The sequence below is a fragment of the Xenopus laevis genome, chromosome 2S (genome assembly GCF_017654675.1).
Source record: "Xenopus laevis strain J_2021 chromosome 2S, Xenopus_laevis_v10.1, whole genome shotgun sequence".
Classification (NCBI taxonomy): Eukaryota; Metazoa; Chordata; class Amphibia; order Anura; family Pipidae; genus Xenopus; species Xenopus laevis.
Window position 1 is genome coordinate 131,812,824 of NC_054374.1, and position 25,149 is coordinate 131,837,972.

The window sequence follows — 25,149 nt, forward strand, 5'->3', positions numbered from 1 at the left end:
AAAATTACCATTTTAAAAAACAAGGGCCGCCCCCTGAGATCGTAAGATTCACTGTGCACACATACAAACCACATGTAAGGTCACATGAGCCAATTAACAGACAGAGTTCTGCCTTTTGCTTCCTCACTTCTTCCTGTTACAGTTAGTGTTGTAGTATTTCTGGTCAGGTGATCTCTGAGGCAACACAGATAGAGTCACGAAATGGTGGTTCAAGGCAAGAGATGTAAAAGGATAATATTTATGTAAATATATATTCCAGTTTGGTAAGATTCTTTAATATGTCATTCAGTTTGATATAAACTATCTGTTGCTTAAGTGTTCATTTTGGGGGTATAGTTTTCCTTTAATGAACCAGGGACACTTGAAAATAGAGAATTCTTTGTACCTCTGGACAGCATTTTCTTAGGACCCTTTTCTATACTTTTCTCTTCTTTCTCAGATCCATCTTTACAGGCCGTCTCTTCCTTGTCAGATGGGCAGCTAATATGTAGATGAATGACATCCTAAAACGGGAACAGACATTTTAGATTTTCTTTGAAATGACAATAAAGGATATACACACTCTCCTAATGCCAAAGCCTAGCTGATGAGCAGTCACAATTTTAAGCTTCTCTTCCCACACAGACCATTCTGCCACATCCTGCATTTAGGCACAGAACAGGTGCAGTGCAGGTGGCAGCAGTGCAAGCCTACACATAAGTCATTGCCAAGGACTATGTTTTGTCTGTATAGGAGAATTCTGAATCTTAGAGCGTGTCTACATGGAGGCTTGCTCTGACGCCTCCTGCGCAACAACTGTTAATCTCAGGCACCCTCTGCAATGGTTTCTGAGAGCATATTTTTGCTGTTGTGTTTATGCTGACACACAATCTAAATGTATTCCAAATGTTTCTGTATAATAGATCTCATATAATCTTTAAATCTGAAAAACGCTGTTACAGACTTACCTGAGGTTCCAGAATACCGTCTACAAAAGGTCCAGAAGACTCTTCACACACAGCTAAACTTCTTACAAGCTTTAACTTTGAGTTAGACTATGAAATAAAGGGAGACATTCAGATTGCAAAATTAACTGTTGGGTTCGGAAATTGTCGCCTATAGATACTCAGTTTTTTCTTTTTTCTGAAACAGGACATATAAAATTATACAAAGGAAAGGACATTTATGAAGTCCTCATCGAACGTGTTAGGCAGTACACCATACAAATTAGCTGCAAGCAAGAAATTCAGTACAGTTCTATCAACTTATTAAAAACCAAATCTCCACATTCAGAACCACAACTACATACATCATGAATACATCATGCAATCCACTCTTATTTATCCATTAGTCCAAAACATAAATAGGAAATCGCAGCATTCTCAAGCTAGCTATAGACTCAACATTCTCAAATAGTTAGAGAGAACCAAAGATTTGCGAGAAATATTGCAGCCTCGTATTCCATGACCCCACATTAAAGAATAAAATATATATAATTAAAAATAAAATAAAAATATATATAATATTAAAAAATATAATGAAATGTTAAAATATGTTTTGTCACTAATTCTCTAGTTTCAAGTATTTCTTTAAGTTCACCTTAAAGTTTAAAGTTAAACCTTAAAGTTTATTTCTTAAAGTTCACCTTCAAATACCTAATTGTTTTCAGATAGTTCACCAGAAATAATTACTTAAATAACTTTTAATTACTTTCTATTTTCTATGTGTGACCATTTTTCTAGTATTCAAGTGTGAAGTGTCATTTTACTCCTGCTAAAGCAGCTCGGGGGGGGGGGGTCGTCGACCCTGTAAACTGTTCTAAATTGATACATTTAGTTGATACATTTCTTATTTTTGTCCCTGCTGCGCAGAATCCGAGTTTCAATTAAATGTTTCAATATTGTAACAGTTTAGAGTCTGCACCTGACTAAAACTTTAAACTTAGATTTAAAAAAAGAAAACGGTAAAAAATAAATAATGGAAGTAATTGAAAAACATCTATTTCTGGGTAACAATTGAACTGAAAAGGTGTTTGGAAGGTGAACAACCCCTTTAAAACTTACCTCTCTCTCATTAACCTCCCAGGCACATAAGAGTTTTTAGGATAATTAGTAACAGACTATTAGCAGCAATCAGAAAGACTAATCACATCTTTACCAGCAATGCAGCTCTATAAGGTTACATGGATTGCTGCACCGTAAAGCAAGTACCTCCAAGTATAATTAACCTACCTTCAAACAATGAAAGCAGTCGCGTTAAAATAACATGCAAATCAATTTTCATGCAACCTATCTGATCTCCCATTAATTTGGGTTTCCAAAACCGAGGAGTTCTCACTGCTTCAAAATCGTGCTGCAAAAATGAGCTACATGCAATTTTTAGCTTGACATCTGCAGCAGGAGGCCAAATACCAATGTGGATGGAACCATAGTATAGTAAATGAAAAAAAGCAATACCATCAGAGCTGCTGATTGACCAGCCCGTCTGCAGTTACCAAACTATTAGCATTTCAGCTGCTGCGATAGCAACCCAAACTTTATGCACTTGGAGTGCATGCTATGTTTATTACATGTAATCATGAGAAAGAACCAGAAACACAAACTGCATAATAAAATGCAACAAAATGAAGTGCGACTCAATTGGCTTTGTAATTTGCAATGATTATCCAGCAACTCTCAAATGGGCAATGGAAATGTATTTGTATGCCATACAAGTGGGGGAAAAAAGGTGTCAGATGATATAAAATGATGTACAAGTAAAGCAAGTGATTGTTTCTTAGATGTGGGTGGTATGAGTTGTACGCAAGTGTACCTTGGCTCTCTTCCTAGCATGTCCGTGGCTTGCATTCCGCCTCTGCACCATTGGAGAGAGAGTGAGGGGAAAATAACCCAGAGTAAATGAAATGAATAAACAAAAAGAACACAAAAGAATGACATTTTTTTAGTGTATGATGTAACATTAATGCTTCTTTGGTAACAAGGGCAATGTTTGTTAGTAGTTTTAGTGCATGTAAATGATGGAACGGGACAATAGATACATATTCTATAAATATAGAATAGAGTATTCTATTGGTGACCACTACTCTTCGACCTATAAGAAGCATTGTTACATTGTTAAGAAGCATTGTTTATAAGAACTGGAAATCATACAGTGGTCCTTTTTTTCAGCTTTTTTTCTCCCTCCTTGTATGGAAGTACCTACACCTTGCCAACAAGGCTTACACAACAATGGGATTTGTAGGCCTAACATTGTGGATGTGACAAAAAATTGCTTGCTTGATATTCAGATCGCTAAAAATCCCAAAAAAAAATCCCAGGGTGTGAACAGCGATGTACTTTAAAAGCAAATCTCCTTACCAGCCTGTGGCCTCATCAGGACAAGCTGGAAAGCACAGCAATAATGGTTTTGCATTGAAAACGTATTACACATTATATTGTTCTTTAAGCATTACTTAGTAAAAGTGAGCACAATTTCATATAAAGTAGGGATGCACCAAATCCACTATTTTGGATTCGCCGAATCCCCAAATCCTTTGTGAAAGAATCTGCCGTATACCAAAGCGAATCCTAATATTTATATGCAAATTAGGGGTGGGAAAGGAAAAAGTGGAAAAAAAATGTCACTTGCTTGTATTGTGACAAAAAGTCAGGGGATTTCCCTTCCTACCCCTAATTTGCATATACAAATTAGGATTTGGATTCAGTTCGGCAGGTAGAATCCTGCTGAAAAAGGCTGAATTCAGTCTGAATCCTGAACCTGATCCTGGATTCGGTGCATCATTAAAGGGGTGGTTCATCTTCAAGTTAACTTTCAGTAAGTTGTAGAATGGCCAATTCTGAGGAACTTTTTAAATTGGTCTTCAGTATTTATTTTTTATAGTTTTTGAATTATTTGCCGTTTTCTTCTGACCATGTTAAAACAAATCCTCTGTAAGGCTGCAAATTTATTGTTATTGCTACTTTTTATTACTCATCTTTCTTTTCATTCCCTCTCCTAGTCATTTTCCAGTCTCTTATTCAAATCAATGCATGGTTGCTAGGGTAATTTGGACCATCACAACCAGATTGCTGAAACTGCAAACTGGAGAGCTGCAGAATAAAAAGCTAAATAACTCAAAAAGCACAAATAATAAAAAATTAAACCCAATTGCAAATTGTCTCAGAATATCACTCTCTACATCATACTAAAAGTTAATCAAAGGTGAACAACCCCTTTGATATAAAGGTAGATAATTGACAAATGTAAATAAATAATGTCCTTGCACCACAAGTTAGTTTACAAATAAAACATAAAAACAAGCGAGGAGAAGTGAAAACGGTAAATATAGTCCAAGTCTAAAGTTAAACAGGAAAAAAGCAAAATAACCTGTGGATCTTGGCGTGAGTTTGGATCATCAGATTCCTGATCCTCTTTACTAGGGGATCTGGACACAACCTTGCTCCGGTTTAAAGATTCCTCAACCAGACACTTCTCCGACTCCTTCATAATCTCTAGAGCTTCCTTGGTTGTGCGGCCATGGGACATCTTCAGCATAATACAGAGCAGGGTGTAGCAACCTGCAACTGTCAACAGTAACAAAGAAGCAGAATGAATTGAGTACAAATATCTCATAACAAGAACTCAAATATTTTAACTCCCTTGTTGAAAATGGTTTGTGAAATTGAATTTAGATTTTAAGCCCATTAAACCCTCTAAGAAAAAGTACAACACACTATTATTCAAAGAATCATGATAAACATCAGTTAGTCAAGTTAGAGATGTCGGCTCGCACACCCAGGCCTTCAGTCAGGATAGCCAGGTGCTCAATGCTGGAGGGATCGGCACCCTCCCCAAGGTCAATAGTAGAAATACACTGGCACACACGGCAATTCAAACAGGGAAATCCCTTGTGTCTTTATTTGCAGAGAAGCAACGTTTCGGGGCAGTACCCCTTTGTCAAGCATAAAAATTGTGAACAGTGAGCAAACATTTAACAACCCACAGGCAACGTGATTGGTTAATTACCACTGTGTGCAAAAGAGAACTTACACAAAATTCAAACCTATCGCCACCTACTGGTGACCACAATAATAATAAAAATTACAATATATAAAAAATACATTCACGTACAGATTCATTATAAATATTTAAATAGTGCAAATAGGTGAAAAGACTCATTAAAAATTTTTTAGGTAAAAAGTGTTATCCAAAACACGCATTTAAGACAAACCCACAATATATGGTGATATAAAAAAACATTTTACAAAATCGTTATAAAATCTAAGGGTTAAATCCGATCAGAGATGAAAAATGTCCAGCAGCCAAGAGAAAAAAGTTATTGTAAAAAAGGAACATTGTTACAAAGCATTATTAACAGTCTAGCCATTTACAAAAAACATTACATTGCTGACATTGTGTCGAAGTATAAGTGCTTAATCAATTAAACATCAGTTAGTAACACTACACATATATAAGAATAAACAATAGCCCAAAAGGTATTTAAAGATTGCTTTGCTTCCATAATGATAGTTTTTGGCAGCTCCAACTAGAATCCTTTATCACATAGGGACCAAACGTAATGAAATTTAGGATGCTGGAAAAAAAAATATCGACATGAACTTATGGTATCCTGCTTGTTATGCATACTTTGGTTAAGGAATGTTATATTTTGATGCCAAAAATGGTGTGGCTTACTCTGTGTACTTTTCCAGATTTATACTCTGTATGGTGTGCCTGTTCATTCTTCTGCTTTCATTAAGGATCTAAAAAGCAGGCTTTTTTTTTATATGAATGAATGAATCAGCCTCGGTCCTCCAGGACAGCGTGGGAGGCTGTGAGGAGGAGGAAGACATGATCGTGTTTGACAAAAGCACACAAAAGAGCAAATAAGGGAGAAAGGGGTGAGAAGGACACAAGACAGAAATTGTGTAAGAACAATATGTGAACTTATATAGTACTGTACATAAGTTTTGGAGAACCACTGACTGACCAAGTTGTTAACATCTTCCACAAGAGTTACTGCACTAATAACAGGAAACTGCAACGTGGGGTTCTTCAGCACTTGCTGAACTACAGTTCCAAGTATGTAGCGAGCTTAGCTTGCTATGGATGCTGAAAGCTGTGCTACAAATACATCAGGAGTATTTAGGCAGGCACAGATAAGAGTCTGTGAAATGTTCTCCCCAAATTCAGACCACTGTGGTCTCAATGCTGACATAAGAACCTGTCACAAATCTTTTTATAGCTACAAATCTGTCATAAAGCATGACAGGATGGCTGCAATTGATTACACTGCCTTTAAAGGAGAACTAAAGCTCAACTAAAGAAGCAGGGAGAAATGTTGTACATCATGTTTTGTGCTTCTGTATCAGCCCAAGGCAACCACAGCCCTTTAGCAGTAAAGATCTGTGTCTCCAAAGATGCCCCAGTAGCTCAGCCATCTTCTTTTCTGCTGATTAACGGCACATGCTCTGTGCTGCTGTCATTTACTGAGCTTAGGGACTGAATCAAGCTGGGTCAAGTTGTTGCTATGGGTGACTTCAATTATCCAGACATTGACTGGGGTAATGGGGTTGCTAAGACAGAAAAAGCTAGTAGGTTTGTAAATATGCTGAATGACAACTTTTTATTCCAGCTCGTTCAAGAACCTACTAGGAATAACTCTCTTTTGGACCTTGTAATAACTAACAATACTGAACTCATCTCTAAAATTTGTGTGGGTGCGCATTTAGGGAATAGTGATCATAACATGGTCTCCTTTGAGATTCTGTTGCAGAAGCAATTCTATAAGGGATTAACAAACACTAAATTTCAGACGTGCAAACTTTGACAGTATAAGGGCATCTCTGCAACATATGAAGTGGGAAATGCTTTTCACAGGGTTAAACACAGAACAAAAATGGGAAGTCTTTAAAATGCTGCTTAATAAATATACTTGTCAGTATATTCCACTTGTAAGCAAGGAACGCCGTTGCAAAGCAAAACCTTTTTGGTTCAATAGAAGCGTTGGTGTTGAGGTGGGTAAGAAAAGACGTGCTTTTAAGGCTTTCAAGTTAGCTGGGACAGCCGAAACATTTATAAGGTACAAGGAGGCCAATAAATCATGCAAAGAAGCTATAAGGCAAGCTAAAATTGCTATAGAAAAGGATATTGCAGAAAGCAGTAAAAAAAATCCAAAATTATTTTTTAAATATGTTAATAGTAAAAAAATTAAGCAGGAAGGGGTGGGACCCTTACTATCAGAGGGGGGTCAGCTGGTTGATGAAAACAAAATAAAAGCGCAGATTCTGAACTCATATTTTTCATCTGTCTACACAAATGAGGAACCAGTAAGTGAAGGTTTCCTTCTTAACAGTCCCAATTCTAGTAATACAACTAATGATGCATGGTTCACACATGAAGAAATTCAAAAGAGACTTGAACATGTTAAGATTAACAAAGGTCCAGGGCCAGATGGTATTCATCCCAGGGTAATTAGCGAGTTTAGCTCTGTGATTGCCAAACCTCTTTACTTAATTTTTCAGGATTCATTGAGATCTGGCATAGTGCCGAGAGACTGGCGAATTGCTAATGTGGTGCCTCTATTCAAAAAAGGATCCCATTCTCAGCCTCAAAACTATAGGCCAGTCAGTCTGACGTCAGTGGTAAGAAAGCTTTTCGAAGGGTTAATAAAGGATAAGATACTGGACTTCATAGCAAATCATAATACTATGAGTTTGTGCCAGCATGGTTTTATGCGTAATAGATCTTGCCAGACTAACTTAATTTCTTTTTACGAGAATGTAAGTAGAGACCTCGATTCTGGGATGGCAGTGGATGTGATTTACTTAGACTTTGCTAAAGCATTTGATACAGTGCCACACAAAAGGTTACTGGTTAAATTAAGGAATGTTGGCCTGGAACATAGTATTTGTACCTGGATAGAGAACTGGCTAAAAGATAGACTACAAAGAGTGGTGGTAAATGGAACATTTTCTAATTGGACCAGTGTTGTTAGTGGAGTACCGCAGGGCTCTGTACTAGGTCCCTTGCTTTTCAACTTGTTTATTAATGACCTGGAGGTGGGCATTGAAAGTACTGTTTCTATTTTTGCAGATGATACTAAATTGTGCAGAACTATAGGTTCCATGCAGGATGCTGCCACTTTGCAAAGTGATTTGTCTAAACTGGAAAACTGGGCAGCAAACTGGAAAATGAGGTTCAATGTTGATAAATGCAAGGTTATGCACTTTGGCAAAAATAATATAAATGCAAGTTATACACTAAATGCCAATGTGTTGTGAGTTTCCTTAAATGAAAAGGATCTAGGGGTCTTTGTAGATAACACGTTGTCTAATTATGGGCAGTGTCATTCTGTGGCTACTAAAGCAAATAAAGTTCTGTCTTGCATAAAAAAGGGCAAAATTATGCCTCTTTATATGTCCCTGGTAAGGCCTCATCTGGAGTATGCAGTTCAGTTTTGGACTCCAGTCCTTAACAGGGATATAAATGAGCTGGAGAGAGTGCAGAGACGTGCAATTAAATTGGTTAGAGGGACGGAAGACTTAAATTATGAGGGTAGACTGTCAAGGTTGGGGTTGTTTTCTCTGGAAAAAAGGCGCTTGCGAGGGGACATGATTACACTTTACAAGTACATTAGAGGACATTATAGACAAATGGCAGGGGACTTTTTTACCCATAAAGAGGATCACCGTACCAGAGGCCACCCCTTTAGACTAGAAGAAAAGAACTTTCATTTGAAGCAACGTAGAGGGTTCTTCACAGTCAGAACAGTGAGGTTGTGGAATGCACTGCCGGGTGATGTTGTGATGGCTGATTCAGTTAATGCCTTTAAGAATGGCTTGGATGATTTTTTGGACAGACATAATATCAAAGGCTATTGTGATACTAAACTCTATAGTTAGTATAGGTATGGGTATATAGAATTTTAATTAAAAGTAGGGAGGGGTGTGTATGGATGCTGGGTTTTCATTTGGAGGGGTTGAACTTGATGGACTTTGTCTTTTTTCAACCCAATTTAACTATGTAACTATGTAACTATGTAACAGTACACATAGAATATAAATGTCAAAATATAAGGCTTAGTCATTAATACAGATAATTACTACTTGGCAGCACAGAAACCAGTGCAACTAGCATCAGCTTATATTAGCGGCCAATCTTATTTTCTGCTTAATAATTAATGACGACCCCTAAGCTTAGCTTCTCAACAGCTGCTCAGAGCCCACTGAGCATGTGAGTGTCACAGACACTTTCCAAGATGGTGACCCCCTGTGACAAGTTTGAAGTCCTGGATCATTGCTGCTATTATCAAGCTGAAACTTTAGGCTGGTGCAATAAGTTCAATATATAAAATATGGCATTTTTAGCCATTTTTAGTTCTCCTTTAAATAAAGTTAGTTCGCCAAAACGCTATTTAAATAAAGAATATAGCTGGGATTGTCAATTTTTCAGGTTTTAGTTCAAGCTCAATTTGGAGGTCTACTAACCTTTGCATAGAGTGCCCCTTAACTCATGAGATGGGTAAAGATATAGTAGAACACATATTTTCAGCCAAATTTTCATCCCAAATCTCACCTTACTTGACCTTCAAAGCTAGGCTTTCACTTATATCTAGGAGAACAAATGACTATTCTCTTCAATTCTCACCTTAACTTCAGGTTGATTCCCCACAGCCACTGCTCCAAGCACCCCAAAAGGGGCCAGCCCCAATGCTTTAAGGCATATCTTGTGAATATGTATGTGTCTGAATGTGACCACTCTGATCCCATGTATATTATTTATACTGGATTCATGCGCATGGACTATTTGCGGATTCTCTTTGCTGATGCGCATATCTTGATTACAAAAGGATGTTAAATCCTGAACATTCAATGAGCAACCTTTTAGTGCTCAGCTCTGAACATAAAGGCTATAAACTTCCACATCGCTGCAGCAAATAAGGCCAAAACAGGCTTGAAACGAAACACGCTTGACTGTATAATCAAGTAGTTGCTATAACTTTCGCTTTTGATGTTGTGGATGTCTGCATAAGTAGCCTAATCATATAGAATGCTATTAGAAAATAAGCTTTATTGTTGCTGAACTGGTAACAGAAGTACTCTTAACTGTACTGCAATCGCTGGGGAACAAAAAAATACACTGGATGTGCATGTGTGTTTTTATACAGGAATGGGACCAGTTATCAAAAATGCTTGGGACCTGGGGTTTTCCCGATAATAGATCTTTGTCATTTGGATCTTCTAGTCTACTAGAAAAGCATGTAAACATTAAACAAACCTAATAGGCTGCTTTTGCTTCAAAAAGGATGAATTGTATCTTAGTTTAGATTAAGTACAAAGCACTGTTTTATTATTACAGAGAAAAAGGAAATCGTTTTGTTTTTTTTAAATTTGGATTCTTTGGATAAAATGGAGTCTATGGCAGATGGTCTTTTTGTAAATCTGAACTCTCTAATTGATTCCATACATGTATATGTAGATCAACATATATAGAATGTTTGTGTATAGATGTTTGTTCATAAGAGCACAGAGGAAAAACTACTAAAGGATAACATTTTACCATTCATTTCTTGTAATTTACATTCTTTTTTAATCTACCAAACAAAACGTCACATGTGCCAGAGGCACAATAAAACAAGCGGAATAGGCATTCTGCAAAGAAAATCCAGTCAACTACTGTCATATGGATAGAGAGAATAAAACTAGAATGCAAAATGTGACACTTACATGAAAATGCAACTTTATGCAAGAAATATATTTAAAATAAACAGACACCTCCATATTCAGGTGTTTGGTTGACAGGACACTCGTAGTGGATCCATTTGCTCATCAGTCATTTTAACTATAAAATATTAAGGGGCAGATTAAGTAACCGGCGTAAAAGTCGCCAGCGACCGCTTTGCCTCTGTCGCTACACTTCGCCAGGTCGAAAAGTCGCTCAGACAAAAGCTACTTCACTAAAATGCAGAGTTTTGTCGTGGGCGCCGAAATCTGGCCACTTTTCGCTAGCATTACTTCGGCAATGCGAGCAACTCAAATTGAAGATGCACTAGCGTTCATTTCTGCCTAGCGCAAATTTGGGGAACCTTAATAAAGACAGAGTTAATATAATGCCCTACAGATGAGCCCATACATAGCTAATGTTCCATATGTTAGAAAATGTATGTGGGAAACCGGTTACCGTTTTTTGCACTTTGATGCAAAGTGCAACATTTCGGGGCAATCCCCTTTGTCATGCATGCTTGACAAAGGTGCTTGCCCCGAAACGTTGCACTTCCGGTAATAACATTTGGCAAGGTTTTCACCTACATTCACATCTTGTGTGCCAGTGTGCCTTTTCTCAGTATCTGATTTGAGGTTGCCGGTTACCTCTATCACTGAGCACCAAGTGGATTTGGATATATCTACACAGACAGGAGTGCGGGAGCAATCACCAATTTTCCCACATGGCTACCCATCAGCTTGTTTATATAAACTATTGTATAGTTGCTGAAGCAAACAAACCAGTTTTCCCAGTGCAGGTCAACAGTGCTTTATATTTTAATAAATTTAATACACTTTCATTTGTTGGTGTTTGTAGCTCAGTGAGGCGATACAGGCTGACTAGCGGGGTGTGATTAGTCTCAGGTGGCTAATCAGTGGTATTTAAAACACAGGCTGGTCAGTCTTTCATGATGTGGCATCCTTGCAACACGATCTTGACAAACTGGCAATATGGCAATATGGCAAATGAGATTCAATGTTGATAAATGTAAAGTCATGCACCTGGGATGTAAAAATAGCCAAACCACTTATACCCTTAATGGGACAGCACTAAGTAAATCCATTATGGAAAAGGACCTTGGAGTCCTTGTAGATGATAAACTTGGCTGTAGCAAGCAATGCCAGTCAGCAGCATCAAGGGCAAATAAGGTCTTGAGCTGTATTAAAAGGGGCATAGATTCACAGGAGGAGGGGGTCATTCTTCCACTGTATAGAGCACTTGTAAGGCCCCATCTAGAATATGCAGTTTTGGTCTCCATCACTCAAACAGGACAATATTGTATTAGAGAGGGTACAGAGAAGGGCAACTAAGCTGGTAAAAGGTATTGAAAATCTTAGCTATGAGGAAAGACTGGCCAAATTGGGGATGTTCACGCTGGAGAAGAGGCACTTAAGGGGTGATATGATAACTATGAATAAATATATATATATATATATATATATATATATATATATATATATATAATATATATATATATATAATATATATATATATATATATAAGGGGATCATATAATAATCTCTCTAATGCTTTATTTACCAGTAGGTCTTTCCAGCTGACACAAGGTCACCCATTCTGATTAGAAGAAAAGAGGTTCCGCCTAAATATTCGGAAGGAGTTTTTTTACAGTGAGAGCTGTGAAGATGTGGAATTCTCTCCCTGAATCAGTTGTACAGGCTGATACATTAGATAGCTTTAAGAAGGGGTTGGATGGCTTTTTAGCAAGTGAGGGAATACAGGGTTATGGAAGATAGGCCATAGTAAAAGTTGATCCAGGGACTAGTCCGATTGCCATTTTGGAGTCAGGAAGGAATTTTTTTCTCCTCTGAGGCAAATTGGTGAGGCTTCAGATGGGTTTGTTTGCCTTCCTCTGGATCAACTGGCAGTTTGGCAGATTTGAATTAAAAAAAAAAAAAAAGGTTGAACTTGATGGACGTGTGTCTTTTTTCAACCTTACTTACTATGAGAGACACACAGAGAGGGTCTGGGATCCTGACACTAAGGATCCTATGTGCCTGTACACACACACACACACACACACTCACTGGAAGGTCTGTAATTGTACTGACTTTTTGTCGTTATTACATAATTACATAGTTAACAGTTGAACACCACCCCTACTGTGAAGCATGGAGGTGGATCTCGTCTCATGGCTGCACATGGGGCATAATTGAGACTTTCCAACATGAGAACTATCAGCGACATGGCCGGGTCAACCGCTCAAATGGCTGCAGCAGAAAAAAAGTGAAGGTTTTGGAGTGACCATCACCAGCCAGGCCTCCATTATTAACCAAACCAAAATGTCTCCTTTCCCTTATCAATTAAGGTTATATATATTAAACTAACCAGGCAGAAAATTCATCCAAACTTTAATCCATCTCATTTAATAAAATAGGGGGAAAAGAAAGTGTATGGCCAGCTCTAGATTTTTTTTTTAAATAGCTGATACTGAACAGTAAATTTTAAAGCTCTGCTAAAATTCTACTTTTAGACCTGTGTGAAATTAGCAGCTTATGCAAACAAGGTCTAAAATTTGCAGCAAGCGGTGTTTACCATCAGACAATTGTGGCCAATCATTCCCTTTCAATTCAAAACTATTGCTGTAGGTATGACTTGAGGAAAATATTGCTACAAAGAAAATGTATTTTATTGTTATTCTAAAAAAAATCTTTTGGCTTTATCCATTTAAAGGGTTTTTTTTTTTTTTTTTTAGAAACAAGCACAGTCCAGTTATACACTGCAACCAAGAAGAAGTTTATTTTCATTATTTTCTGGAGCAGGCACTTATGTGAATCATGCAATATTTCTGTAAAGCGCTGCAAATATGTTTATATTACATAAAGGATAATAATAAAGCAGTAATCATTTCCTGACAAAGGAAACAAGCTACAGTATAGAATGCCCATTTATTTAATAGAAATTAACAGAAGATTTTAGTGCTTTATAGTTTATATATTGCACTGAACAGCTTACTTTACATGACCATGGAGACAACAATAATTTTAGTACTTAAACTGCAACACCAAAAAAAAAAGAAAATATTTTAACGTAATGACAATATGTATTGTTGCCCTGCAGAAATTCTACTACAATTTTTATAAATAAGCTGTTGTGTAGCCATGGGGGCAGCTGTTCAAGCTGGAGAAAAGGCACAGAATGCACAGTTAATAACAGATAAGCTCTGTAGTATACAATGTGATTCTATTGAATGTACCTGTTATCTACTATGTATTCTGTGTTTGAATGGATGCCCCCATGGCTACACAGCAACTTCTCTATATAAACTATTGCAGAGCCTCTGAAGCAAACACACCACTTTTACCAGTGCATGTCAACAGTACATTATATTGTCATTCCTTTATAACGCTTTTATTTTTTGGTGTAACTGTTCCTTTAAGTGGAGGTAAACAGGGGTCGGTTATAATTCTTCTGTTGAATGAAGCTTTAAATGTAAAAACTGAAATTTCACTTTCACTTTAAATTACTGCGTTCCCTACCTAAATTCATAAACATCCCCAGTGAAATGCTTGAATAATATAGGAAGGCATTTCAAACTCATGACCTTGTTTTTTCCCAACTTGCAGCATCCTCATGCTGAGACCTCTAGTTTTCAATCTGATGGACGTGAGCTTGAAGTCTAAACACATCTACATAATAAAAAGGCATCTAACATTAGAAACAAAAGCTATGCTCCTGCAGATAATTGGCTGATAAAAAATACTTAGATGGAATCCCTAATGAGCCGACAACCAGGGAAACAGATGACCTACATACAACTGTTTTAAGGAAAAAATAGCAAAAATACAACATTCACCATGTTCTCAGCATAATATAAGGCAGCACTGACATTTAACTTTGCTTTTAACCCAATATTCAAAACAAAAATGCCATGTCTTGAGCTGTATTAGAAGGGTTATTCTTCCACTGTACAGAGCGCATCTAGAATATGCCGTACAGTTTTGGTCTCCATCGCTCAAACAGGACATTATTGAATTAGAGAGGGTACAGAGAAGGGCAACTAAGCTGGTAAAAGGTATGGAAAATCTTAGCTATGAGGAAAGACTGGCCAAATTGGGGATGTTCACACTGGAGAAGAGGCACTTGAGAAGTGATATAACTATACACATAAAACACCCTGATTAGAAGAAAGAAGGTTCCTTCTAAATAGTTGGAATGGTTTTTTTTTTTTTTTAACAGTTAGAGCTGTGAAGATTTGGAATTCTCTCCCTGAATCAGTCATACAGGCTGATACATTAGATAGCTTTAAGAAGGGGTTGGATGGCTTTTTAGCAAGTGAGTGAATACAGAGTTATGAAAGATAGCTCATAGTACAAGTTGATCCAGGGACTATCCCATTATCCAGAAAGCTCTGAGTTACGGAATGGTCTTCTCCCATGGACTCAATTATAATCAAATAATCCAAATTTTAAAAAATGATTTCATTTTTCTCTGTAGCTTGTACTTGATCCAAACTATGATATAATTAAGCCTCATCTGTAGCAAAGCCAGCCTAATGGGTTTATTTAATGTTTACTTGATTTTTTAGTTGATTTAAGGCAGTGATCCCCAACCAGTAGCTCGTGAGCAACATGTTGCTCTCCAACCCCTTGGATGTTGCTCCCAGTGACTTCAAAGCAGTTCTTATTTTTGAATTCCTGGCTTGAAGGCAAGTTTTAGTGGCCCAAAAACTAAATGTACTGCCAAACAGAGCCTTGTGTAGTCTGCAAGTACACATAGGGGCCACCAATTGCCAATGACATTCCACGTTTTTCCATATTTTGCACCTGTACTTCTTGCATGATTATGTTGCTCTGCAACTTATTTTACATTTAAATGTGGCTCACGGGTAGAAAAGGTTGGGGACCCCTGATTTAAGGTATGACAATCTAAATTATGGATTAGTTATCTGGGAAACTCCTGGTCCTGAGAATTCTAGATAACAGGTCCCATACCTGTAGTAGGCGGCATAACCAATGGATATGAGATTATAGTTCATCAAACTGAAGAGCCAGTAAATATGACAAAGAGCCAGTGAATATGAGAAAGTCCATAGATGTGGTCCCCACAAACCGGTGCTTGTGCATAACAGTCAACACCAACAAAATATGGCCATCTTTAGAGGGACATAAATGCCCTGCCAAATATGGATCAATTATATCTCAAAAAGAAGAAAGTCAATAGCAGACTTTCACTAAAAAACCAAATCAAAATAACCAAATAAAGACAATAGGCAATACAGATATTTAGCCACTTTAAAGAAGGTGATGGTGTCCTGTCAAGCAGTTTTCACACAATTTAGCAGCATATAAAAATGAAAAACATTACAGATTTCAAGCAGAGAACAAAAGAAACCATAGTCAATATGATGCTTATCCAAAGCCCCTGCGTTAAACGTTTGACAATTAAATACTTTTCTCACAGCTGAAAACCAGCAGCAAGAGTAGTGCTAGGAAATTCACACCAGAAATCACACCACAAAAAGAGACAAAAATAAGTAGGTGAAAAAAATGTGATTGCAGCCTTGCAGTGAAAATCATCACCCTGACATAACCACTGCTATCATCAATAGTGTTAATCTCAAAGCTGCTATTCATCACACTTCTGTTACAGACCTATCAGGTTCAGGCATAGGCAAATTTTTTCAGCTGTCGGCAGGCTGCTGGTAATTGTAGTTCAGCAAGAATATATATATATATATATATATATATATATATATATATATATATATATATATATATATATATATATATATATATATATATATATATATATATATATATATATATATATATATATATATATATATATAGTCCAAATTCTGGTGCACACGAAACGAAGTGCAACTGCCTAGGTGCTGGTTATAATAAATCAATAGTAGAGCCAACAAACCGCACTCACAGGACTTTATGAAGGTGAAAAATCAAAATTGGTGTTTATTTCAACGTTTCGGCTAGACTTCCGGAAGACTAGACTTCCTGATGACGGCTTAAGTGAATAGCCGAAACGTTGAAATAAACACCAATTTTGATTTTTCACCTTCATAAAGTCCTGTGAGTGCGGTTTGTTGGCTCTACTATATATATATATATATATATATATATATATATATATATATATATAATATTTTCTTTTTATTCTATAAAACCGGATACCTCCAGATTCCTTACTTTCACAATGATTTGTAATCCAAAAATCTCCCCAAAAAGGAAGAAATTTATCATCAGTAAGCCCAGCTCTCATATTTCTGCATCTTCAACCTCCTTCTCCTTTAAATTAATATGTAAAGGGAGGGGGGGGTCAAATTGCAAGAAAAATGCAGAAGACTGCAATGCAGACATCATGGCAGCGTATGGGTTAATATACTTGTCCTTCAGCCTGGGAACTGCTATTGACGTCATTAACCAATCACTTAGTAACCAAGACAGAGGGAAATCCTCCACAGGGGTTCCCTGAATAGCTTGCATGGAAAAGGCTGCGCCTGCATGTTATCATGTCAAGTTTAAATCTTCACTTGGTTGTTTCTTAAAGCTCTCAAGGTTATCACTAGGCTCATTGTTTCACATTCATTTAGAACGTCCCTCTGAAGCATCTGGAGTATCTATGCTCTCAGTTTCGTCCCTCCCCATCTTTTCCTTCATGCAGCCAGCCTGCGTCACAAGGACGGAAATCCCAGCTGACGTAGATGTATCGGGGCAGATGCTTGGAAGCTTGTTCCAAAGAGGAGGAGGAGAATGCAGAGAGCAGATATTCTCAGCACCTTGCATTATTCTGTGACAACAATGCCAAACATCAGCACATTCTGAATACGCTACTTTAACCGTTAAACTGGACACATAATAAAAATCATCAGTTTCCAATTATAGTCTAGGCTGGGACCAAAATGGATTGCTGTTGTTTTCCCCACATGTAATTATAATGGCACAAGAAAATATTGCAATACAAATGTTATGGTTAACACAGATCATAGACTGCACAAAACGCTTACTTGCCCAGTATATGCAAAGGGAAACCTTCTGAAATCAGAAGGTATTTACGTGTCTCATGCCATACACATAGCACTGCCTAAATACCAAAAATGTTCCAATATCTTGCACTGATGAGATCTAACAAGATTGAAACAGGCCGTCTGCAAGTTTGGAAATATGGCTGTGAACTATAAAGCTGTATAATACACAAAGGCCATGAATATCTTGTAAATTATATCCTTATAAACAGTGTCATCAGTTAAAAATGGAGAGTAGTGATGTAATTTGTCCCATGACTCACTAAAACTTGTGTATTATAATAAATAAGGTACCCCTTCTTGGAAAATATGAGGATATTAGAAGTAACCTCAGAGTTCCATGACCTGAATAATGAATAAACATTTTACAATAGGGAGTACTTTATTCACTGTATCTGTGCTATAGAACCAGCCGTTCTGGATGCATAGTTGGCCAAAGGGACATAAAGGATATTTGCATGTCTCCTCCCATGATGCCTTATGGGTGACTTAAAACTCTAATTTTTGGTAGTCAGTGCTATGTGTTTGGCAAGAGACAAGTAAATAGCTTCTGATTTTAGAAGGCTTCACTTTGCATGTAATTGCTTATGAAGGTTTTTTTTGGCTTCCTTTAGCCCATCTCATCCTAACCAGGTTTAGTTTTCTATTTATCCCAGCATAGATATGCCCAGCTGATTTACCATAAGAGAAAGTGCAAGAGCGAAATGTGCAGGGAGGCATGCTCAAGGGAACGGCGCCGGGCATGTTTATATGCAGGTGTGCTCAAGAAATGGATCACTGCTGCTATTCATAGACCTCACTGCATCAAAGGAATAACAAAAAATACTCCCATCAGTATTTGCCCAAACAAGAGTCATTCTGCAACAATATACTCTTTATTTAATTAACGACCCACAAAAGCAACTGGATTACAAAATGATCAATATTTCAAATACTGACCTAGTTTTGCTCATTGCTCAAAATCATAAACATTTTGCTTTGCAGGCAGAATAAACATTGCCTATAATAAAGTATACATGATGTATCCCTGTATTGGGAATTAGAAGCCACACGGAGTTCCATGGCCATATAAAAGCACAAGATAAAAGGCAAAAGGTCTGCACCGAATCCACTATTTTGGATTCGGCTGAATACTGAATCCGAATCCTAATTTGCATATGTGAATTAGGGATGGGAAGGAGAAAACATTTTTTACTTCCTTGTTTTGTGACAAAAACTCACACGATTTCCCACCCGCCGCTAACTTGCATATGCAAATTAGGATTCGGTTCGGCTGGCCGAATCCTGCTGAAAAAGGCTGAATCCTTGCCGAATCACGAACCGAATCCTGCATTCGGCGAATCCCGAGTTCTTTAACACAGCTAATGGAGGGGGGGTTATTTTTTTTATAATATATTATGTATTATATCTGCCACGGGCATGTGTCGAGTACAGGGCTACACAGTGACTTTGAGAATTCCCTAGTTATTAGGGATGCCCACTTGCCGCCTTCCTACAGAGCCCTCCATATCCACTTTATTCACATAATTTCCTAAGTGTGATATCTTACAAAGATTTTGGTGCATGAATTAGTAATATTCATAAGTACTCAACATCACCACTATATTAATAAAAAGAGAAAAATGCATGTTATTCACAAAGGCAGATTGTGAAGATACTTTCAGCTTTCAAACACCAAGCTTTAGGAAAGACTAGGAATGTGAGTGCCTGTTAAACTGCAAATAGTCCATATAATTTCCATAGTATTGCTGGTTTGTGTTTATAGTTCGCTGGTTTAAAAAAAAAAAAAAAAAAAAGGATCAAGGTAAGTATTAATTTTGCTTCAACTCTTCCACAGTCACCAGCAATGCAAGAAGTTGTGTATTTTCTAGATGTTTGCTGTGGCCATCACATCGGACAATATATTTTCTTTGCATTATGCCTGATGGGAATGTGTGTTTGAGCTAAACAGGTGGTTGTGGGGGATGTAACGGGTACAAGCAGTTGTCTTTTTGACTAATGATAAACAAAACAAGCTAGACAAAGGTAAGGTAAGGACATGGAAATGAAGAGCCACACTGTCCTACTTGTTAAAGGGGTGTTTAACTTTTAGTATGTTATAGAGTTACCCCTACTTTTTTTTATATATAATCATCTTTCAGACCGTCTCCTATTCATATTCCAGTCTCTTGTTCAAATCAGTGCATGGTTGTCTGGGTAATTTGGACCCTAGCAACCAGATTGCTGAATTTGCAAACTGGAGAGCTGCATCATACTAAAAGTTAATTTAAAGGTGAACAACCCTTTTTATACAATATCTAGGAGTAACCATGCGCTCAAGCCAAAAAAAAAAAAAATAATTTGTCAGTTTTATGATGTGGATAAAAGGCTACATTTATCGTTGTGCTAGTTCTTAAGTATCATTGTGCAAAACAGATAGGGACACACAAGTTATTGAGTGTATAAAACATTGTTTCTTTTTTTATTACTTTTCACTTATATTGATTTGTTTATAAAACTAGGAGTTTGGCCAAGGAACATCACAGGGACCTAATTCCTAGGTCTGGAAGGATATCTGGTTCTTTCAAAATGGGTGACAGGAGCATGCAAGTGGTACCAAATACATCATCATTGCTGGGTAGGTTCCCTAGCATATTTAGCATGAAATTAAATGTTATGCTGCACTACAGGTAGGGGATCCATTATCCGGACACCAATTATCCAGAATTACAGAAAGGCTTACTCCAATAGACCCCATTATAATCAAATAATTTACATTTTTAAAAATGATTTCCTTTTTCTCTGTATTAATAAAACAGCATGGTGTACTTGATCCAAACTAAAATTAATCATTATTGGAATCAAAGTCAGCCTATTGGGTTTATTTAATGTTTACATGATTTTGTAGTAGCATTAAGGTATGAAGATCCAAATTATGGAAAGATCTGTTATGCAGAAAAACCCATGTCCTGAGCATTCTGGATAAAGGGTCCCATATACCTGTACTGTTCTTTGTTCTCTACAGTTGCAGCAAGATGCACAAGTTGTCTATGCCAGCAACAGATTGGTTTAGGATTTACATCAATGGACAACAGAAGAATTAGGTGTTAACCGATGGCCACCTTGGGCTAGTGATAGATTTTAGTCACAAGAAAATATTCCCTACTACAGGACCTAACAAAAGCAAGATCTTTAATTCTTACCAAATGCTAAGTGTTTTCACAAAAGGCCCCATTTATGAACATTTATAGTAACATAAAAAAAGCACACAGAACTTGCTTTTCCTATATATTATGACAGGACGCAAACACAATAGAGAGCTATGCATCAAACAATGGCATAAAAGTGTGACCTCCAGGTACTAAAGTGATCCTTCTAGCACAGGGGTGCCCAAAAGCTAGATCGGGATCTACCAGTAGACCTTTAGCTGGTGATCTGTAGATCTCAAGACACTGTCAACAAACAGCTCCTCCAAATCACCCTCCTGTTTCATACTTTTCATTCAGATGTTTATTATGTTAAGATTACATAGAAATAGTGGTTTGTTAGCAATATACAATTACCCAGCATTCAATATTTAAGTAATATTTTCCATGGAACAGAATGCTAACAATGCTTTTATGGATGTACAGTAGATACTAATGGGACAACATCACTAAAAGTAGACTTTGCATTAGTAAAGTATGGGCACTCCTGTTCTAGCGGATGAGTTTCTGTGTTCTGAATAAAGGGAAAGGCCTTATATTCATCTTTCAATAAAATTAATCCTATTAGATCTAAAAATTCATTGTCAGACAAGTGTAAATGTGTTAAAGGGGTTGTTCACCTTCCAACACTTTTTCCAGTTCAGTTAGTTTCAGATTGTTCACCAGAAATAAAAGCTTGTTTCCAATTACAGTACTTTCTATTTTTTATGAGTGCCTGTTTTTAGAATATTGAAGCGCAAAGTTTTTTCACCTTCTAAAGAAGCTCTGGGAGGCGGGGGTCGCTGACCCTGTAAACTGTTCTAAATTGATAAATTAGTTGACACATTTCTGCTGAAAGGCAGGTGTTAGAATTGATACTATAGTTCCTATTATTCCACAGATTCTGCTGAGAAATGTATCAACTAAATGTTGCAAAACTGTAGCAGTCTACATCTGAATTACTGAGCTGCCAGAACGCCCGAGACAGGGACATTTGGATTTAAAGTAGATTTTGGAAAAACGTTAAAGAATGGAAAGTAATTGTAAAAAGTCTTTATTTCTGGTGAACGATCGGAAAAAAGTGTTTAGAAGGTGAACCACCCCATTAAATACATAAGTAAATATCGAGCTAGGGGACATATATTAGAGCGGTGTTAAAAACAAGAGGCAAATTCAGTCAATCACTGGGTGTCTTAACACAAGATGCAGAGTGAGCTTGGTATACAATTTGCCATAGGATCAGATAGGCTACTTGATCTGGGTTTGGCAGCAGATTGCATGTTAGCAGCTGAATGTGGGAATTCCATGAATGCTACAGGCAAATCAATGATGTACTCAATTTAGTGAATAAAAAGGTAAATGAACATTTATTTGAAAAGCACCATACCACCTACTTTCCATCAAGTAAAGAAGAAACAACCAAACCAGCAATGATGTGTTAAATAACATAAAACAGAAGACTTCCAAAAATCTAGGACACCTACAAATTCACACAATTCTTTAACGATAACGCACCATTTTCTTGAGGTCAGGACTGTTCCAGGTAAGGGAAGGGTTTAGAAACAAAAATGCCATTTCCCTCCATGTTCTATTTAAAGAAACAAGTCTTCATTTTTGTTGGATTTGCCTTTTTTTCTATAATAAGACAGTCCTTGTACATGATGGTAACTTAGCTAGCAGAAACCCATGTTGATGTCAAATGAATCCTATAAGGTAATATTAAGGTAAGATCCCCATCAGATGAACCTGGGTAGCAAACATCCCCAGACAATAGATCCCATTTCTGTCCAGTTTTAGGTTTATTACTTCTACTCTCTCACATTATTCATGAAAATAGTTTTTGATAAATGTACAGCATGAGATAAAAGGTGTGAAATAATATGTTTACAAGTAAGGAGCCGGCTGTTAGGCAGGACAGATTTATCAAGAAGCATAGCAACCAATATATCTATAAATGTTTATGGAGCGCAGCCAATGTACTCAGAATACATTTACACAATAGCAACAGCTACAAAAAAAAAAAAAAAAACTACAGTGGCCATTAACGCAGAAAATACAAACTAGCTCTGGTAACCATTCCCAGCATATACATGAAACACCTATTCACAGGGATCTCAACAATATATGCATTATTCAGTCACTCTAGCATTAAGGCCTGCAAGCAGTTCCTCAGGCACCTTTGTGCTTACAGACTTTATGAATGAGCTGAAATGAAGGCAAAGCCAAAAGGGATGGACCGAAGACCATTGCATGATAATCAGCTATACTCACCGCTGGGAGGGAGTAAGCAGGATGGAGTCTGAAGAAAATCAGCTATTCCACCTTATGAAAGAGATCCTCATTGTGAGTCGTTGGAACGGATTTATAACGGATAACGGCTAAGATTGGTTTTATTTAACCAGTTTATCTCTCCCTGCAACCTCAAATGTCTTCTTTCTCCTCTCTGTTTTGCTCTCTCTTTGATTGGAGAGCTATGGCCCCTCGTTGCCTTTCCTTTTCCAAGATAATTGCTCTGACAAGCTGCTCTGAAGCAGGGCTGAGCCCAGCTGTTCCCATCCGCTGTCACACTGAGAGTTCTGCCAATAGTCGTGCACACCACCACCCACACACACATGCTCGCTCCCCTTCTTGCTCTCATTCAAAACACACTTTAATGGAACAGCCTCTGCAGCTGCTTAAAGACACAGGGCTTGGGTTAAAAAAAAAAAAAAAAAAAAACAGTATCCTGAATATTGTAAACAATTAATGAGAATCTGAAGATCTAGAGGAATAGCTCAGAAGCCAGATCCCATCACTTATTGCAACCATGTTGCTGTTCGAGTGAAAGAAGCTACTTAACAGATGTATCTGGCACCGTACATAAGCAGCAACTTGGATCCTTCTCAGATCCAAAATAATCCCGATTCGAAGGGGGCACCTTAATTAAGTTGTAAATTTGCTGCTTATCTAGTAAACCATAGCAACCAGTCAGTAGGTGACATTTCATGGTCAGTTATTGAAAGCAAACATCTGATGTTACTTTGGGTTACTGGATGCGAGCAAAGAGAAGACTTATTATTACATTACCTTGTAAAAGTTTTAAAGTATATAAATATGACCCAAATTTGAAGTGAATTCATTAAAAGAACAGTAACATCAAAAAAATACGTGTTTTAAAGTAATATAATACAGTGTTGTCCTGTAATGGTAAAACTGCTGTGTTTGCTTCAGAAACACTACTATTGTTTATATAAATAAGCTGCTGTGTAGCAATGGGGGCAGCCATTCAAAGGAGAAAAGGCTCAGGTTACACAGCAGATAAGCTCTGTAGAACATAATGGTGTTCTCTGTTGTTCAATATAGTTTTTTTTCAATTTCCACCATTGCTACACAGCAGCTTGTTTGTATAAACTATAGTAGTGTTTCTGAAGCAAACACACCAGTTTTACCAGTGCAGGACAACATTACATTATATTGTCATTCCTTTAAAACAATTTCTTGTTTTGGTGTTATTGTCCTTTAACCTAAAATACCAGCAAAGCTATGAAAATCAGGCATAAAGCTAAACAACAAGCTAATAGTCTGATTTATTAAAGGATAACATTAGGTTTAGAGAATCACAGGACATTTGTATTGGGCTCCAGGACCAGAAAAGTCCCTTGGGCAGTAAAAGGACCAAAAAAAAAAACAAAAAAACATATACTCAAATAGGTGTTGCAGACTGAACGCCTAGGAATTAGGGATGCATTGAATAAAGAATTTGGTTTGGGATCCAAATAGAAATTTTAACAGAAATTGGATTCGATTGAGTGCCAAGTCATGCGACTTTAAAGCTCCTGACAACTGAATGAGGCAATTTTTGTACACACATCTTTGAAGCATTTTGGTTTCACAAATTAGGGTTGAGATTCAGCCATTTTTTTGCGAAGTGTAATTATTTGGCTGAATCCAAGAATTATGAATTTGGTGCAAGCCTACACAAAGCTAAAACCAAACAAAAAACTGTAGGATCAAAGGTTCCAAAATGTATTAAAAAGTAGGTGCAACAGAGAAAATATGAAAGTGGCAATTACATATAACAATAAAATAGAAACCAGAAATTTAGGTTGGTGCATAAGCAGCCTTTTTGGGATGTCATACAGTATATCCAGAATCCTTACTGTAGACCAGGGCTGTCCAACTGGCACCAGCACTTTGTCACTGTATGTAGTACATCTTAGAGTGGTCCTCATAGGTTTCCCTTTCTCCTGCTCTGTTCTGCCTGCCCTATGCTCCCTGTGT

The 25,149-nt window shown here is 37.2% G+C and overlaps 1 protein-coding gene across 8 annotated transcripts in view; it reads right to left on the reverse strand.

Moving 5' to 3' along the window:
• The window catches only part of LOC108709856 (R3H domain-containing protein 2-like), a 96,993-nt gene that overhangs the window by 49,243 nt on the left and 22,601 nt on the right, over nt 1-25,149 (reverse strand). For 6 of the 8 annotated variants that reach the window (XM_041584411.1, XM_041584409.1, XM_041584414.1 and 3 more), the window contains exons 2-5: nt 4,345-4,541; nt 2,791-2,832; nt 948-1,034; nt 386-503 (exon numbers count right to left, since the gene is read on the reverse strand). In XM_041584411.1, coding sequence (XP_041440345.1) covers nt 386-503; nt 948-1,034; nt 2,791-2,832; nt 4,345-4,512 — 415 coding nt within the window. In that variant the 5' untranslated portion in view covers nt 4,513-4,541. Of the gene's footprint in view, nt 1-385; nt 504-947; nt 1,035-2,790; nt 2,833-4,344; nt 4,542-23,160; nt 23,414-25,149 lie in introns of those variants that run through there. The other 2 variants (XM_041584410.1, XM_041584412.1) reach the window with 2 other exon arrangements.